The sequence below is a fragment of the Danio rerio genome, chromosome 2, assembly GCF_052040795.2.
Source record: "Danio rerio strain M-AB ecotype USA chromosome 2, GRCz13ab, whole genome shotgun sequence".
NCBI classification, from domain to species: Eukaryota; Metazoa; Chordata; class Actinopteri; order Cypriniformes; family Danionidae; genus Danio; species Danio rerio.
This window is the reverse complement of record NC_141022.1, coordinates 37998967-38017997: the sequence shown is the minus strand read 5'-3', so window position 1 is coordinate 38017997 and position 19031 is coordinate 37998967. Positions and strand designations below refer to the sequence as shown.

At 33.9% G+C, this 19031-nt stretch overlaps 1 protein-coding gene across 7 annotated transcripts in view; it reads right to left on the bottom strand.

Moving 5' to 3' along the window:
- astn1 (astrotactin 1) overlaps positions 1 to 19031 on the bottom strand; it is a 414746-nt gene that overhangs the window by 317831 nt on the left and 77884 nt on the right. For 5 of the 7 annotated variants that reach the window (XM_087241082.1, XM_087241083.1, XM_087241084.1 and 2 more), the window contains exon 2: positions 4260 to 4447. In XM_087241082.1, coding sequence (XP_087097208.1) covers positions 4260 to 4447 — 188 coding nt within the window. Of the gene's footprint in view, positions 1 to 4259; positions 4448 to 17936; positions 17992 to 19031 lie in introns of those variants that run through there. The other 2 variants (XM_087241087.1, XM_087241088.1) reach the window with 1 other exon arrangement.

Genomic DNA, 19031 nt, shown 5'->3' with positions numbered 1-19031 from the left:
AGAGGTCTCCATTCATCTAAGCTACATCGCTAGTCACCGCTAACTCTGCCCCATACAATCCCCACTGCTGTTCAGCGTGACGATTTACAAATATGGATTTTCCACTAATTATACTGAGTGTGTTTTAAAAGCTTTTAAAATCCGTATGCCCTGAAGAGTCTTCGCTCCAATTGTTCTAAAGGGGGAACTACTTCTGGGATGACAGTAGTATAATGATCTGAGAGAGGAGAACCGTGAAGCCAGGAGGCGGAACCGCTAATTGACTGAATCCGAACAAACATTATCTTCTCTTTCATCTCACACACAACTCCAGCCTCTTTAATCTGTGTAATATCTCTCCACTGGCTCAGGTCTCACAGAATCTGTTACAGCAGGTCGCCACAGAAAAAAATGAAGCATTATAATATTAGTTTACAGATTAAAACAACAATAATTTTACAGCTAATAAAAAATATTATATTTTACAATTTTATGTAATTAAAATTTATTTTTAAATGTATTTTAGTCCTGCTATTTAGATGCTAATTTAAATGCTATTTGGTCCCATGGACTCAGTTTATTTTTGTTGATTCTGCAAACTTTCCCAGAGATGGGTTGCAGCTGAAAAGGCATCTGCTGTGTAAAACATGTGCTGGATAAGTTGGCGGTTCATTCCGCTGTGGTGACCCCAGATTAATAAAGGGACTAAGCCAAACAAAAAATGAATGAATGAATGAATGATTCTACAAACACTTTTATGCTGTGTTCACACCAGATGTGGCATGTGCAGATAAATCGCACTATTCGCACATAAATAGACGCGTGAACACTTTGAGCTTGCTCGCTTCATTCCAGTGTAAAATTAATTTCATTCAGACGTCAAATTCATTTCACAACAGACACAGATTTGTGTCTATAGCATCATGGGCAGGGCTTGTGTCTGCCCAGTGACTCTAGCTTCGATGCTAAATGGCTAACATGGATTTTATTAAAATAGTACCTGTGCTTTATGAAGGCTGAAAAACAGCGTGGTTTCATTCGGCGCAGAGTTTACTAGATCCTTTCAGTAGTGTACCCAACTTTGTGAGTTCTGAAAATACACCTGGAGGATGGAGGCTTTCAGTGGTGCTTCGGACTGAGCCGAGTGTAGTTTGATGAACTGTTGTCTGGTGTCGGCAAGAGGATTTCCCCCCGGGACACAAACAACAGGCACTTTGTCTTACTGACTTCTCTACAAGAGCAAGCTTAGATTTTCCAACTTGAGCGATTCAACGCACAAAGTGCTCAACTCGCACTGCTTCATTCGCGCAAATTTCATAATTTGTGTCAACCGTGCCGCAGGATGTGTATTTGCATCTTTACATTGACTTAACATATAAATAACTCACGCTTGATGCTCCATCCACGTCTGGTGTGAACACAGCATTAAGCTGTTTTGGTTTTAAACTTTTAGAAACTTTTTGGCAGGCCTTCATAATTTTTTTTTTCTAGTTTTCAAATGATTTCATTCATACATTTGAAGTCAGAATTATAAGCCTCCCTGAATTTTTAGCCCGCTTGTTTAATTTTTTTCCCAATTTCTGTTTAATGAAGAGCAGATTCTTTTTCAAACACATTTCTAAAAATAACAGTTTCAATAACTCATCCCTAATAACCAATTTATTTTATCTTTGCCATGATGACAGTAAATAATATTTCACTAGATATTTTTCAATACACTTCTATACAGCTTAAAGTGACATTTAAAGGCTTAACTCGGTTAATTAGGTTAACTAGGCAGGTTAGGGTAATTAAACAAGTTATTGTATAACGATGATTTGTTCTGTTGTCCATCGAAAAAAATGGCTTAAAGATGCTTAAAATGTTGTCCTTAAAATGGTGATTAAAAAATTAAAAACTGTTTTTATTTTAGCCGAGATAAAACAATAAAGACTTTCTGCAGAAGAAAAAAAAAACATTTTCAGATATACTGTGAAAATATCCCTTCTCTGATCCACATCTTTTGAGAAATATTAAAAAAAGAAAAAAAAAGAAAAAATACAAAGGCAGGCTAATAATTCTGACTTCTGCTGTACATATTCCTATCAGTGAATGTTTTACTCTAGTCACAATCTGGTTTCAATCTAAAAACCATCATACAAATAATGACAAAATAATAATACCAATATCAACCAAGAGTGATATATTTATTGTGTGAAATTGATTACTTAAATTACTGTCCTAAAATAAAAATAAAAATTTCCAACATGACTAACACTTAGCATAATTACTGCAAGCCCAGAACAAATGAAAAACAATAGTGCTGTCAGTTACCAAGGAGACAACACCGTCAATTAAGATGACTGATGTGATAAAATGTGAAAAAAAATGTGTGGAGCAGGGGGAAAAAAAAGATAAATAATGCTTTTATTGCATGTCATTTCCAATAAAGCTGTTATTTTCCCAACTTATTCAGTAGTGTGAAATTATTATTAAATTGTCTGTATTTAAATTTGAGGTATGAAATTAGACTTAAGATATTGATATGATAAAATATTGAAAATGTAAAAGTGAGAGTGAGATACACTCTAAATGGGAAAAAGTGTTGAATCCACATGCTCAAAGTGTTGTTTCTCTGAAGCTTCAAAAGATCCGTAAAGAGATAAATCAATAGTTCTTAAATTTTGTTAAATACTTCTGAAGAGACATGATTATCATGATCCTTGGCTTTAACATATAAACATTGGCCATTGCAGACAAGACACCTCACAAATGCTTAACACATACTGACATGAAATGCAACAATGAACCTCACTAATTCTAACACATCAAGCAAACACGCATGAGCTTCATATACAATTCTGAATGCTTTGAACTTTGTTCAGTGTTTATGTGAGAATAAAAGGCCAAATTAAATCAGTTTATACACTCACATATCATTTTTTTAACCCAACGTTTGGTTTTGTCTATATTTGATCCAAATTGTGATTGAACTAACACAGCATTTTGTTGGAGAGTAAAGCAATCGTATCTCTTCAGAAAACTTGATTTAATTCAGTTTGTATGGACTGCACTGAAGTTTTAGATTAATATACTTTTTTTTTCGTATTTGATTTTAAAAGAGATGAACAAATGACTAGTAAGTTTGGAATTATATAATGTTAAGTAAATGATGACAGAATTTTCCTTTTTGGAGTAAACTAACACGGTAAGGTTGCCCAAACTCTGTCCTGGAGGGCCGGTGTCCTGCATGGTTTTGCTCCAACATCCTTCAACACACCTGCTTAGAAGTTTCTAGTAAACCTAGAAAGAACTTGATTAGCTGGTTCAGGTGTGTTAAATTGGGGTTGAAAATATGCAGGACACCAGCCCTCCAGGACCGGGTTTGGACACCCCTGGGCATAATGATAATAGCACAGAGAAGATAAAGTCACAGAGTTCCTTTCGTTTTTTTCAGCTGACATACAACACAAATCTGAACAACCATCAGAATCCAAGTTCTCACATTTTAAGGAACAGATGATGAACTACAGCACACAATAAAAATAAACAGGAGGTTTTCACCCATTAGTGTAGATGCTAATATAGTCATGTACCCTTTTCACACGTTTAACGGCCATCAGCATCTTAAATCCTTGAAAGCTTTTAATAGTTAGAATTTTTTTTTTAAGTATGTCAATTTATATGTATTTACGAATAATGTTATCAGTCACACATTTTTTCCATTTTCTGAATGCCTTGATAATACTATTGCTGAGGTTTTTCTTAATAATTTGAGCAAACAGTATTGCAAAAAATACATATACATTTATTGTACTCTCCCATTCTTTGCACTCTAAGTTTACCCAACTATCACGACATCTATTACTGAGAAACCTAAAAATGTAAAAAGGGTCCATTGCTATCTTTGTTCAACCCAATTAAATTCAGCTTTATTTGTATAGCATAAGGAGCTTTACATAAATGGTCATAGTAATTGGAACAGAGTACTTCAGTTTTTAGTGTTTAAGTTCATTTCAGTTTAGCTCAGTTCAGTGTGGTTTAAAATCATTACTGAGAGTCCAAACACTGAAGAGCAAATTCATCGATGGGTAGCTCTACCGATCCCAAACCATGCAAGCTAGTGGTTACAGTAGAGTAATTATTATTCTTATTTGAACAGATCTCTATCTCTTTTTTATCAACCTTTGCCTTTTTTGGAAGAATTTGTTTATTAACGGGATTAATATACATCAATAAATAGTAAAGGATTATTAATAGAATAAAACATCAGTCACTCAAACTCAGTATAGACTACATACCATGACAGAAATGTGCAGAATGCGCAGCTCCTCTTCAGCAGAGTCACTAGCAGGGTAAGCAGTGGCCGCCGGACCAGGCAAGTTCTGACTGCCGTCCTGATGGTGAATGTGGAAAAGCAAAGTGCCATTTTCCAACCACTGCTGTCGCCAGCGCACCAGAGGAATGTCTTCAGAGTTCCCGGAGATCTCTGCCAAAATAAACAGAAGAAAATTTAAAAAGTTAAATCAAAAATGTTGTGTTGCGTTGAGGATTATGTGATGGATGGCAGGATAAATCAGAAATGCTCCTGTCATGCAAATATATGCAGTGTGCTGTGACTATACATTATTCATATCTCACTCCAGAATTTTTTAGGGATATCAAAGCAATCCCTATGGCATTTGAACTTTACTGTCTAAACATACGTGATCGGGTTAAACAGCCTCAGGTTTGGTTAATGAATGCAAAGACAGAGCTTGTCGGGGAAAAAAACACATTAACTGGAATAATGCCACTAGACATTACATTAATGGATGATTAGGTGAAGATATATGATGATATATGAGCTTTCCTTACATTCACTGCATAAAGCAAACCAACATATGTTCTTGGCATTGCAAAAAGTCTGTTTGATATGTAAGGACAGAGGATTTCAATAAGCCTTTGAAAGAGAGTAAAGTGACATTTCATGACAGTTTATTGAACTATTGGGCAGGGCAAAACACTGGATATGTGCTTTTAATTTTTAATAACTGTTATAAAATTCTCTTCATTTTTTTATTTTTTTTGATTAAGCATTTGTTCTTAAAAACTCTGATGCACACTTGAAACAAATGAAAAACAAAGCTTTTGACCTGCACTTCTTTGTATGCATTGGTGATATTTTACACAAAGGGGAGGCAGACATTGCCTTTCAAAACAGCGCTTGCAGACTGAAAATCAGTGGAGAACCCCTGACCCACTTTATGAGTTGTATATGCACAGGCACAAGCCAGAGTGACTCTGCACTTCATCACTAGACGCCATACACAGTCCCAGGGGTCTGGTGTGGTACAGCACCTTTATTGATGAAACAGCACGTATGTTACAACACAAACAAAGCCATGTTGCAAAGAATAAATTGCTGCTGTTTGTTTGTTTCCTATAAGGGTATTTCTTTAACCATGAGCAATTCTGCCCCTGTGGACTTTTAGAAATAAACTCTCTTAAAATACACCTTCACACTCACACAGTTTATTTGTGTACTAAGTTGCCATTGTTTTATTGTTCTATCAAAGTTATGCCATCTGCAGAACTATCGCTAAAAATAATAAATAAAAAAAGAGGTTTCCAAGTTTAAATAAGTTTAATTTGACAATATATGTGGGGAAATAAGCTCTATTAAAATACAAATACAAAACAAAATATTAACTAATAAATAATAAACTCCATTAAAATACAATTTCACTCCAGTTTGTGTATTAAGTTGCTGTTGTTTTATTGTTCTCTAAAAGTTATCTCCAGAACGATGTTGTTTCACGTTCGTAGAGCTAAATAAATAAATAAATAAATAAATAAATAAATAAATAAATAAATAAATATGTTTCCAGGTTTGAAAAAAAGTTTAATTTGACACTGAATTTGAGGGAAAAAAAACTATCCTTCTCTAAGTTATGAATGTCTCCGGAACAATGTTGTTTCCACATTTATATAGTGAAAAAAAAAAATAAATGCATAAAAGATTTCCAAGTTTTAAAAAAGCTTAATTTATCACTAAATTTGGGGAAATAAACACTGAATGATCTATCTAAATTACCTATTAAAACACTAAACAAAATACTAAATAATAATAATAATACAAAATATTAACTAATAAATAATATACACCCTTAAAATACATGGTTTTGTTTGTGTATTAAGTTATTGTTTTATTGTTCTATAAAAGGGATGAACATATAAAACAATGTTTTTCCACATTCATATAGCCAAATATATAAATAAAAATAAAAATAAATAAATCAATTTGACTAATTACTGAAAATGTTGCTGAAAATAACTTTAAGAGAATGTTCATCATGAGTAACACACATTCAAGAATCCAAAAGTTAGATTTAGCTTAATGTGTTTAATTAGCTGTTAGAAATTTGACTTTGAATTTAATTATTGTCTTGACAGGCCATGCGATCTGTAAAATAACCTGAAGGCTTTCCATTTCACAGGCTGAATCCTTCCTGTGATCACAGATTTTTTTCTTGATGATGGAGTCAGTTCAATCAACCTAACCTATTCAGTGTTGTAACAAATCTGCAATATCAACCAGCAGAATAAATATCTTGGAGAGGTATTTGTAATGTTTACATTCTCAGGTATAATTTATAGTTTATATATAATCGAGTTACAAAAGAGGAACGCTAATAAATAATTAGTCAAAGAGACAGACAATGGCAAGTTAGTCAGGTTATCTGGAGTGCAATTACCAAAAGTACTGTAGGCCATTGATGCAGGTTGTGTCATTATCAATGTACTCAAAACTGAAATTTGAAAATTCACGAACAACCTCAATTTTACCTAAAAACAACATCTGGGCTAAAATATAACTTTGATCAGAATATCATGCAGTCCATTTTTTGTTTCGTTTGGGAACTGCGCTCCAGATTAGGAAATGAGAAGTATAAAATGCAGAAATATAATATTTGTGTTAAGTATTTTATTTCAGGATGCTGAGCAGAGTGTGTATATATTTTTGTTTTTGGCTAACTGAAGACCTAACATGGAGTCACCATCTTCTGCATATGCTTAGTCATTGATTTTGAATATGGGCCTGCAATGTAAAAAAAAAATTGTTTGTCAATATTTAAAAATTAGGCAGCACGGTGGTTGAGTGGTAAGTCGTCTCACAGCAAGAAGGCCGCCTGTTCGAGTCCTGGCTGGATTAGTTGTTTTTTTCTGAGTGGAGTTTGCATGTTCTCCCAGTGTTTGCATGAATTTCCTCTGGGTGCTGTGAGTTTCCTTCACAGTCTAAAGACATGCGGTATAGGTGAATTGAACAAACTAAATTAGCCGTAGTGTAAGAGTGTGTGTGAATGTGAGTAGTATGGGTGTTTCCCAGTACTGGGTTGCGGTTGGAAGGGAACCTGCTGCGTAAAACATATGCTGGAATAGTTAGCGGTTCATTCTGCTGTTGGGACTCCAGATAAATAAGGGACTAAGAAGAAGGAAAAGGAATGAATGTAAAATAAAAATAAAAAAACGTTTTGAATAGCTCTTGATTTGTGGGTTTCTGTTTATTTAAACTGAAAAAAATGCATTAAAGGGCCTTGATCTCTGTTTTGAACTTTCACTGTTCAAAATGCGACTTTTTTTAGTATTTTAGTTTTAAACAATGTCTTCTTGACTAGGTTGATCGTGTAAATCCCACTACAAAAATGAGCTTAGTATTTCTGCTATTTTATGAACATTTTTCTGTACATTTTGTTTTTGCACAAAATATAGATAGAAAACCAAAAAAAAAAGTCAAGTCAACAAAAGCGACTTTTCAACATCAAATGTTGTTGGAACAGAGATCAAGATCCCATAATTAAATTTAAAATGGAAACATAAACAGAAAACACCCTTGACACTTAAAAGCTATGGTTAACTGTCTGTTTAAACAAATATGTGCTGTATATCCTGACAAGAATTTTCCTAATGTCACAGAGTGCAAACCTACATGACCAATAGTTGAGATGTGGGTGAAAAAGAAATTCATGTTTGCTCTCAGAAGTGCAAGCTAACATTTGAAGACTTGCTAAAATACCCAAAGATAGACCTGCAAAGCCAGATTGAGGGGATTTGAGTGAATGTTTAGGTCTTAGTCGTAACACAGAATATGCAGAGCTTGCTAAACTCAAATTTTTACCAAATATGTTAGGCCTAATTTAATCTACTGTATGTAAAGAATATTTATCTTTGTGTGAATGGGTGTGTTGAGTGCCACCTTTGGTTTTTTGAATATACTGTATGCTTTATTAATGCTACACAGTGATATAGACAACACCCAAACAATGTAAAGCTGCTCTTCTGTTGTTTTATTTAATAGATATCTAGTAGAACTGAATTGATGCCTTTTTCTATGTCTGTGTACAATGAAACAAAAAAGATGATTAGAAAGGCAGATGCAAGTAAAAATCTTTAAAGGGCCCTTATCATGCAAAATCAACTTTTAGAAGCTGTTTGGACTGAACTGCATGTAGGTATAGAGTATCCACAGTCATATAAGAGTGAACACAAAAAGTCTGTTTTTTATGTTAAATTAGGATCCAAATCATTTGATTTTTATGCACACCACACTGATGTAGCATTGATTAATGTGTACATTTTGAGCTATGTAATTTATAACTGCTGGAATCAGCACAGCTGCATAATGTACACCACTACAAACGAGGATACTTTAATCACACAACAAGAGACCCGGATTGTGGATGGTTAATCAGGCTTTTTTTCAGAGCTTGACATTAACACCCGCCAACTTGCCTAATGCGGTTAGATTTCACCTGTGGCAGATTAAACAGACAACCCCACTAGCCATTTTGGCTCATTTAAAATATATATGTTTTAAATTGCCAGTGCTGCCTTGTCACTAAATGTTAGAATTTTAGTTTAAGACAGTGTATCAATATGTGTGTAAATGTGACCTTAGAATAATTTTCTCCAATAATTATCATCCTTTACAATCTAATAATAGCCTGGACAGATTGATATATATATATATATATATATATATATATATATATATATATATATATATATATATATATATATATATATATATTTAAAATTTGTGGCAAGGAAATAATTAGTTTTGTGTCCCTGCGAAAAAAAAAAAAAAAAGTAAATTCGTAGTGTTGAGCTTTAAAAAGTAACTAATTGCAATGTGACACTATGAAACCACAACTCATTTGCTCATGCTCATTGAGCAAGCTCATACACAACACAAAAAAAATGTGTACAAATGTAAAATATATTTTCCCAACAACAAAACTGTGGCTAGTGAAAATTGCGAGTGGCTAGTAACATGTGAAAACTACTAGCCAAAGTGGTTGGTGATCAAAAAAGTTAATGTCAAGCCCAGCTTATTTTGTACAGTAACTTAAGTAAGCTATAATAGATCTCTATACAGCAGCATAGTTACCCTTTTTTTGTAAGCATCCAGTCACATTTGTGTCGATGCAGACGTGCGTTTAAACGTTGTAACAGCATTTGTCTGTGGCTCATTCATCTTAATGTGTCTGAGTTGCAGTCATTTTTTTCTGTGTTTATCCTGACATTTGACCCTGGTTATCCTTGAGGGAAATGTCTCAAGAGTGGGTGGGAAGAACGTACTTTGAGTGGGTGGGCAGAATCGGCTCATTTTGATTTAAAGGTGCAGAAAAATCTACAATTTTCTCTGACCCATTTATTATTTTTTTTAATTATTCCTTTTTTTTAACAAGGCATAATAAATTACCAGATAGGTATTTTGTCCTGAATCTTCACAGACACATTCTGAAGATACAAAATACATATTTTATATATTGCAAAATGGCCTAAATTGGAGCCCTTTAATTATATATATATTTTTTGGATAAACTCTCTCTTTTAAGATTAGACTATTAATGCCCAATTACCCAAATATCCTAGACTTCGCTCTTCTCTCTTTGTTTTGTTTGATCTTTTTAGCTTTTTATTTTCTTCAGTAATTCTACCCATGAGTTATTAATTTATTTATTTTTTCATGCTAGCCACTGGCTGTGGAAAATGTGAATAAAAAAAAGGTGTAAATAACTGAATGGCTGCTACTGTGAACAGAGACCCGGTCTTTAGTTTGAAGCCATTGGGCCATCTGCCATCTTAATGCTGATTGTGCCGAATTCTCTTTTAAATGCATTTTGGGCAACAGCAACCCCAAAATACCTATTTGAATGCAGGAAAGCACAAACCAAAGGGAAAGATGGAAAGCGCAAGAGAGGAAAAGAAGAAAGAGTGGGCTAGGGTAAAAAGCTAGTACTATTCATCTCACATCCTGATGCAGTGTTAGAACCTGCCCTCCCCTCTCTTTCACAGTGTCTGTGCTTACAGAGAGCCACAGACTCAAATATACAATCTGGCCTTTGGCTAAATACAGCCATTTACAAAGCCTCTGCCTCTGAGGAAGAACTTTCAGAGCCGGCCAGAGCGTTTGGCATCATATGAATGTTCATAAAGCAGATAGAACAAAGGCTAATGTCTTGAAAATGCAGAGAGTGGCTGTGTGCCATTATGTGGGATTCACATTTTTATTGAAAAAGTTATCTTTAAACAAACTTTTTTGTTTGTTTGTCATTTGTTTTGTTTTAAATAAATGCATGCAGGCATGAAGACTAAGGTTTACAATCAGCTTTTGTTCTGTATAGATTGAAGTATTATTCCTACGCCCATGTATGCTAGTAAGCAATTAATATAAACAATTATGTGCTAATTGCCATTGTCTGAGACTAGGCATGCTGTGTTCGTGCAAAAGAACTGGCATCCATTACAGTGCAATTATCACAACTATGTTTATCCTTCTTTTAAATTTCTCAAAAGTAAAAAAAATAAATAAATAAAATTTAAATTTGATATACAGTACTGTGCAAAAGTCTTAGCCCACTAGCATTTTCACCAAAAAAAAAATTTAATTATAAAATATAATAATTTACATTTACAAACATTATCTTTTTCATTAATTGTATTTCTAAAAATAAATTATTGTCTGCACAATGAGTCTGAAAACAGCCAGTGATCCAAACAATGACATAAGCTGCAGAACTATCATAAGTACATTTTATAGTTTGGGAAAAGAACGATTTATTTATTTATTTTATTTTTATTTTTTATTATTTTTTATTTGTAGCATCTTATAGATGTTACCAAAGTTCTTCTGGATTTAGTTTGTTTTATTACCTCATGTCATTCCAGACAGACAGGATTAGGATCAGATCAGATCTCTGTGTATAGCACTAGCTGTAGTCAGACTCCTTGTCTAGAAAATAATTCCACAATAATTGCAATGAATGACCAAAATAATGTTTGGAAATGTAATTTTATATTTTAAATTGACATGTTACAGAAATAACCCACTTTTTTTCTTTGGTAAAAAATACCAAGACTTTTGGCCTAAGACTTTGCACTTTACTTAAATCAAGCAATGCCTAATTTACAGTAGATTCATATATAAATATTTTATTTAATTAAATTTTAAATATAAAATATCTTATGAATTCAAAATGTTCTATATTTAAAATAGTTTAATTTCAAAATTTTCTATATTTAAAATAGTTTAATTTCAAAATGTTCTATATTTAAAATATTTAAAAACTATATTTAAAATAGTTTCATTTAATTTTTTCTTCAGCTTAGTCCCTTTATCAATCTGACTAACTTTAAAAATTCATTTAAAAAAACAGTTAAACAAAACCAGTACACATTTTTTAAACATGTGATACTCTTGTATAAGCGATATACTGAATTATCCAAGACTTGAACATTTTTAATTCATGCCCACATACTATTAAATTCACAGTTGCCTTCTGCAGTTATCACAGCGTAAAAGAAACAAGAAGTCTGAACATGACAACTCAACTCGTGAGACGTTTTGTTCACAGCAGATCAAAGTTTTTCTTTACCAGCCTGTTTCAAGGTATGTTTCCTCTGGTGGCGCCAATTTTCCCCCTGAATAGGAAATCAGGTCGACGCAATCAGTCAAAGTCAGTTGTATTTTGTAAACCTATCCAACACTCCAAACATTAAGCCCAATGGCCAGCAAATTGTTATTTGTTAAAGATTCAAAGCCATGTTTAATATTTCATGTTGGATAATTAGCCTTGAGACTGAGCACAGCAGACAGAAATGGGTGCCTTCAAGGTCTTTCTTACATATTATTTCAAGAAAACTATTCTGCGTACTTTGTTCTTTAATTATCAGAGGGCAAATATAGGCATTTTAAATTGATTGGTAAGCAATGATGCCTGAATATTTTTTTCTATAACATGGGTTTTGTAGGCAGAGAATGCAATTTGTGACAGAAATGAACACCTATACTGTCTGCCATGTGCAAATAAAAGATAGCAATGTATAATGAATAGAAATATGCATACAAATACGATACACACTTACTAGACTAACTGATTTAACTGTCACCACACAAACCCAAGAAGAACTAAAGTCTTAGATGAGCCGTTTTTCCATGGCCTGCAAAGACTTTGGGCTGGCCATCAGTTTGAAGAAAACAAACGTCCTAAGCCAGGACTCTGCCACTCCCCCAGCCATCACAGTAGACGGCTTCCATCTTGATGTCATCGATCAGTTCCTACACTTGGGTTCCACCATCACTGACAACCTCTTCCTGGATGCTGAGTTCGACACAAGAATTGGGAAGGCAGCCTCTACTCCAGCCCGCCTAACAACTCGAGTGCAGAAAAACTATAGGCTGAAAACAGCAACAAAGATGGCAGTGTACAACACCTGCGTCATCTGCACTCTGCTATACGGGAGTGAGACATGGAACACCTTCCACCTACTAGGTCTTTGCCGCATCCTGAGCATTACCTGACAGGACAAAGTCACCTAGGTCGAAGTTCTAACTCGTGCTTGCCTTCCCAGCATGAGCACCATGGTCCAACAACATCGCCTGTACAGACTTCGCCATGTACGCTGCATGGAGGGTGGGAGATTCTCAAAGGACATCCTCTACAGAGGATCCAGGAAGAGAACCACAGGGTGCCCTATTCTGTGATTTAAAAATGTTTTGAAGAGAGACATGAAAGCCCTTAACATAAACACACCGTCCTGGGATAACCTTGCAGCAGACCGCCCGAAGTGGAGGTGCACCCTGACCAAACAGCTCAAGTCAGGTGAAAAGAACATGATGTGTGCGGTGGAGGACAAGCAAGTTCGTCGAAAGGTGCGGAACAACGACAGCCAGGGAGCCACCTATTGATGCGACTTCTGCTTCAAAGAATGCCTCTGCCCTATTGGCCTCTTCAGCCACCAACAACGCTGTCTCAGACAATCAGTCCTGGCTCAAGATAAGAACTAGGATACATCATCCATGGTCAACACTGACCGACAGAGGCCTACTACTATATTTTATTGGGGGGAAAAATAAATACTGTAAATATATTGTTGAAATACTGTATAGCATTAAATCTTTTGAGGAACATTTATTCATACACAATAAACAACCATTATAAGGTGTTCTATTTCATGTTTGCTCTTACAATAAAAACAAAACAGTAGCATATTAAGATATTACTAACACATATTACTGGGAGATGAGGATTGACAGTTGAAATGTATGCATTATATAAATGTAATCTGCTTATAAAAGATTCATTGATTACATTATAAGCTGTTACATTTTTTCAATTTATGCTTGTGAATAAAACCCTTGTTGTGTTTGTTTGTTTGTTTGTTTGTTTGTTTTATTCATATATAAATATAGAGCATACAGAGCATAACTCCTTCCAGAATGGTATTGCCTAATTGTGCAGATTCACTGTGTATAACATCAGCACTTCCTATCAGAACATGCAGTTAAACTATTCAAGTAATCACAAAAACAAAACAAAACAAAGCTGAACCGAGGGTATTTTGCTTTCTTGGTCATTTGAAGTGATTCTATTTTCCTCATGTATATGAATAAATTTGAATAAGAATTAAATAAATTTAAATGTACTATAACATAGTATATATTCTGCCAAAACAATTATTTATCAAATATAATAATAATAATAATAATAATAATAATAATAATAATAATAATAATAATAATAACAATAATAATAATAATAATAATAATAATAATAATAATAATAATAATAATAATAATAATAATAATAATAATAATATTTTGCTATACCTTTAACTATTTTCACTTCATCTTTTCAGTTATATGTTTTTGATATGGCTTAAAGTTTCTTTGTAAAAAAAAAAAAAAAAAAAAAAAAAGCATTCTGACATTATAAACCTATACATTTTAATGCAGCATGAAGCGTTACTGGCCTGATTAGATTTTGAGATCAAATACAATAAGACAGGCCTCAATGAATCTATCTTCACAAAATGATTTTCTGATATGGTTTATGTGAAACAGAAAGTGCGTTATAGTTTCTATCAGAGGTTATTCAAGGATTTTAGCCTTAGTGGGGCTTTGCACTATGATGAGATTCTGTAAACGGTTAGTCTGAAGTTTTGCTGACCAAACAGTTATTACTTCAAATAAACTATCCAAGAGAGAACACATACTCACAGTTTAAAGTCAGGTGCAAACTGTGCCTTTTTTGTCCTTTATGATTGTTTCTTGTCAGATTGAATGATAGGCTCCCTCTGACAACAGTGTGATACGCAGTATATCATAAGTCTGACAGCACTGGCTGTTTTATGTCATTAATCATGTCACATTCACACGCTAAATTGAAATGGAATCACTCAAACCATGTGAGCAGTGTTTTACATCTACACATTTTTAGATGGAATATGCTAATATTTCTCTTAGAGTTTCTCATAAAAAAATACATAGCTATGAATACCAAAATCTAAATTTAAGTAAAAATTATTAGCTCCTGTATGAAATTTTAAATCTTTAAAAATGTTTCCCAACTGTTGTTAAATGGGGAGATTGTTTTTTTCCCATCACATTTTAAAATATAATCATTTCAATTACTAATTTCTAGAAACTGATTTTTTTTTTGTCTTTGCCATGATGACACATGAAGTCATCATGGCAAATATATTTTGAATTACATTGAATATATTACATGCATAATATTTATCTACTTACTTCGCAAGATACTACAACCTCAAATCAGAAAGTGTTGGGACAATATAAAACATGCAAATAAAACAAAGAAAGTTGGAATTTCCAAATTTACTTTGACTTGTATTTTATTTTAGACAGTATGAGCACAAAATATTTCATGTTTTGTCTTGTCAACTTAATTTCATTTTAAAGAAACATCCTTTCTTGTCATTCAGACTTGCAACAAATTCCTACAAAAAGGTTGGGAGAGGAGATATTAAGGCAGGGCTAGTAATCAGGTAAATTGGTTAAATGATGTTATTTGATACAGGTGATGTCAACAGGTGACATTTGATTTGGTACGAAAGCAGCATCCAAGAATGGTTTAGTCCAGGGGTGTTCAAACTCGATCCTGGAGCGCTGGTGTCCTTTATATTTTAGTTCCAACCCCAATTGAACAAACCTGAACCAGCTAATCAAGCTCTATCCAGGTATACTAGAAGCTTCCAGGGAAGTGTGTTGAAGGAGGTTGGAGCTATGCAGACCACCAGCCCTCCAGGACTGAGTTTGGACACCCCTGGTCTAGTCCTTTAGGAGCAAAGATGAGCTGAAGATTACCAGTTTTTCAACAAATACATAAGAACATTTTTGAAGTGTTTGAAAACAATATCCTCACGGACAGATAGGAAGACAATTGGAAATCGTAATTCATCAAAAGGAATATCACCACATGGGCTCAGGACTACCTTGGCAAACTTTTGTGAAGTGCCACAATACATAGTTACATCTACAATTGCTAGAGAAAACTGTTCTGTGCCAAAAGAAAGCCCTATGTGAGAGGGTGCTCGCTGCAGAGACATTTGAGGACAGCTGAGCTCCAGCGAGGGGGAGCATGAGCTGTCGCTCCTCCTCCTGTAAGCTGTTTTAATGCGTACACCAACCCCACCCCTAACCCTACCCCCAGTGACATCACTCGTAGAAGAAGTGCAAAAAAGGTGGAGCTCAAGCTTAAGCTCCTGCTCGCTGGAGCTCAGCTCTCCTCAAATGGCTCTGCAGCGAGCACCACTTGCCCTATGTTAACAATGTTCAGAAGCACCTAAAACTTCTCTGGGCTCAGAGGCATCTGGAATGGACCATCATAAAGTGGAAATGTGTACTGTGGTCAGATGAATCCATTTGTCAGGTATTTTTGATGGAGAAATGGACACTGCTCCAGACCAAAGAAGAATTTCTTAATTACTTAAAATTATGAGGAACACATTAAATAATGTTTCTTGTATTGTCTGCAATGAAATTTAAGTAAAAGGTAATTTAGAAAATCACTTCTTTCTTATTTTTTTTATTTACGTTTTCCATGCTGTATGTATAATATATATATATATATATATATATATATATATATATATATATATATATATATATATATATATATATATATATATATATATATATATATATACACACACACACACATTCATTTTATTGTCAGTTTAGTCCCTCTATTAATCCAGGGTCGCCACAGCGGAATGAACCTCCAACTTATCCAGCACATTTTTACGCAGCAGATGCCCTTCAAGCCACAACCCATCTCTGGGAAACATCCACACACACACTATGGACAATTTAGCCTGAGAGAGAGAGAGAGAGAGAGAGAGAGAGAGAGAGAGAGAGAGAGAGAGAGAGAGAGAGAGAGAAATAAAAAAAAAAGTACTGTGAAATTTCCCTTGGTCTGTTAAACTCTCCTTGAAAATATTTGGAAAAACATCATTTACTGTTACTGACTTTACCTGTACCCCTAGAATTATCTAGAAATACCATCAATATGTTAAACTTAAGCACTTTTTACCTTATATACACACTTGATCACACATTCCATGCAAACAATCCTATCCATAAGTTCCCTCTTTATTTTGTACTTGTTCCAGTAGAAATACACAAAATAACATAAACAAAACATCAATTCACCAGAGAAGCCAATTGCATAAGACATTATAACTGGTTTGCACAGCATGCATTGCATCAGAATATAGTTGTACTTTGCCTTGTTGTGCTGGCTGATTTATATTAAGCCCCAGGTTTAAAACAGCCGATGATTACCTTTTTCATCTAAAAAACTGATTTAAGTTTCAAACTGAAATCAACAACTGTAGAGCCACTACAAAAAAACTGCCGGATTCATATACTTCACATTTAGAAACACTTTAGAAGCACCACCAACCCTCCAATGTCACCTGCAATCTTTTTTTTTTTTGAGTCACTTGGAGTGCTAAATAATGCACACCGCAGGGAGGAAAACACATCCACATTTGAGAATCTGCTGAGCACAGAATCCTTCACTTTGAATGTTGGCACTAAACCTTGAGCCTGTTAATGCATTGCTCTGAACATGCATGGGAGTAAAGTGGTAATTGATATCAAGTGTACTGTGGTTTGGATGCATGTTGTGGCTTCACTTTAATGTGACATTTTTATTTTGCCAGTGAATCTTTACAGCGGGAGCAATCCGGTTTGTGATAATGAATTCAATAGCCGAATGCTTATCTCTGTTAAATGAAGTTGTATTTTCCTAACATTTCATCATGTACTAATAACAACCAGCTTAAATGTTTTAACAGAATATTCCACTTGCATTTTCACAACTAGGCCTGAAAATAACACAATTACAATTATTATTGACAGATACAATTATTGCTATTGATAAAACAAAATTTTTACACAATATATATGGACAAAACCTTAATTTCTGAGACATTTTGTAATATTTATATTTTGTTTACATTCAAATTATAGTGACTAACTTTTTGGCTTATTATAAACCTATGAAATGTATTATTGTAATAATAATAATTATTATTATTATTAATTTCACAGTTGCGTTGTCGCAGTATAGCTTGTGAAATGAGAAATATCACAAACACATATTTATTTACAAAATTACACTTACAACTGAACCATGAACTACAGGCAGGACAAGGAGTGGTGACAATTCATTATCAGACAAAGACTAAACAAACTCAGGGGTATAAATAACAAGGTAGGATTGAACTGATAACAAACAGGTGTAAGACACAGGTGGAATTAATAAACATTAAAAAACGGTGGGAAAACAGAACCAAGGAATCACATGACATAAAGAGTAGCACATGGAACACAACACATGGGAAATCACTACACAACAAATACAAAGAACGCAACACTATGACAACGCCAGAATTGTGTCAATTACTAGTATTATTATTAGTATCATTATTATCATTACACATGTTTGTGTGTTGTTTAATTTAGTTTATTCCACTGATTAAATTAGTATCTGTCAGGCTAATATAAAACAACTGATAAACATCAAATTAAAGTAACTTAATACCAATAAGTAAAAATGACATACTGTCTTTATGGTCATAAAATGACCACAGAGTCGTTTATTTCAATTCATCTATGAAACCTATTTTAATTATAACAAGTAGTACATTTGAAAAAAATTTAAAAATAAGAAAAACACTTTCCAAAAATTGCCTTTCCAATGATGGCAAAATTGTGTAAAAACTATAGTAAAAATACAAATATAAAAAAAACAACAAAAAAGTATTAAAATATTTAAAAATGCTAAATAATATACTAATAAAATGTAGAAGAAGTGGCATTATAGCTACCACAGCCCTGGTCAGATCACACAATTTTATTGTTGTTTACAAAAGTCACTATGTCAAATTATGCGATTTAGTTGTGACAAAATCTTGACATGATAAACACTCCCTCAACTGAACTTTCCGCAAGTGAGATGGAGAAAATGAAAGCACATCATGTAGCAGCAAGGTAAAATCATATGCAATCAGACATAATCTTTAAAATAATGACATATAAAAAAAAATGCAAATATATGACAGAGGTTTGTGATACAACAACAACAGTGAAGCCTTAATTATAGCATTTAGGGGGTGAAGCAGTGGCGCAGTAGGTAGTGCTGTCGCCTCACAGCAAGAAGGTCGCTGGTTCGAGCCTCGGCTCAGTTGGCGTTTCTGTGTGGAGTTTCCATGTTCTC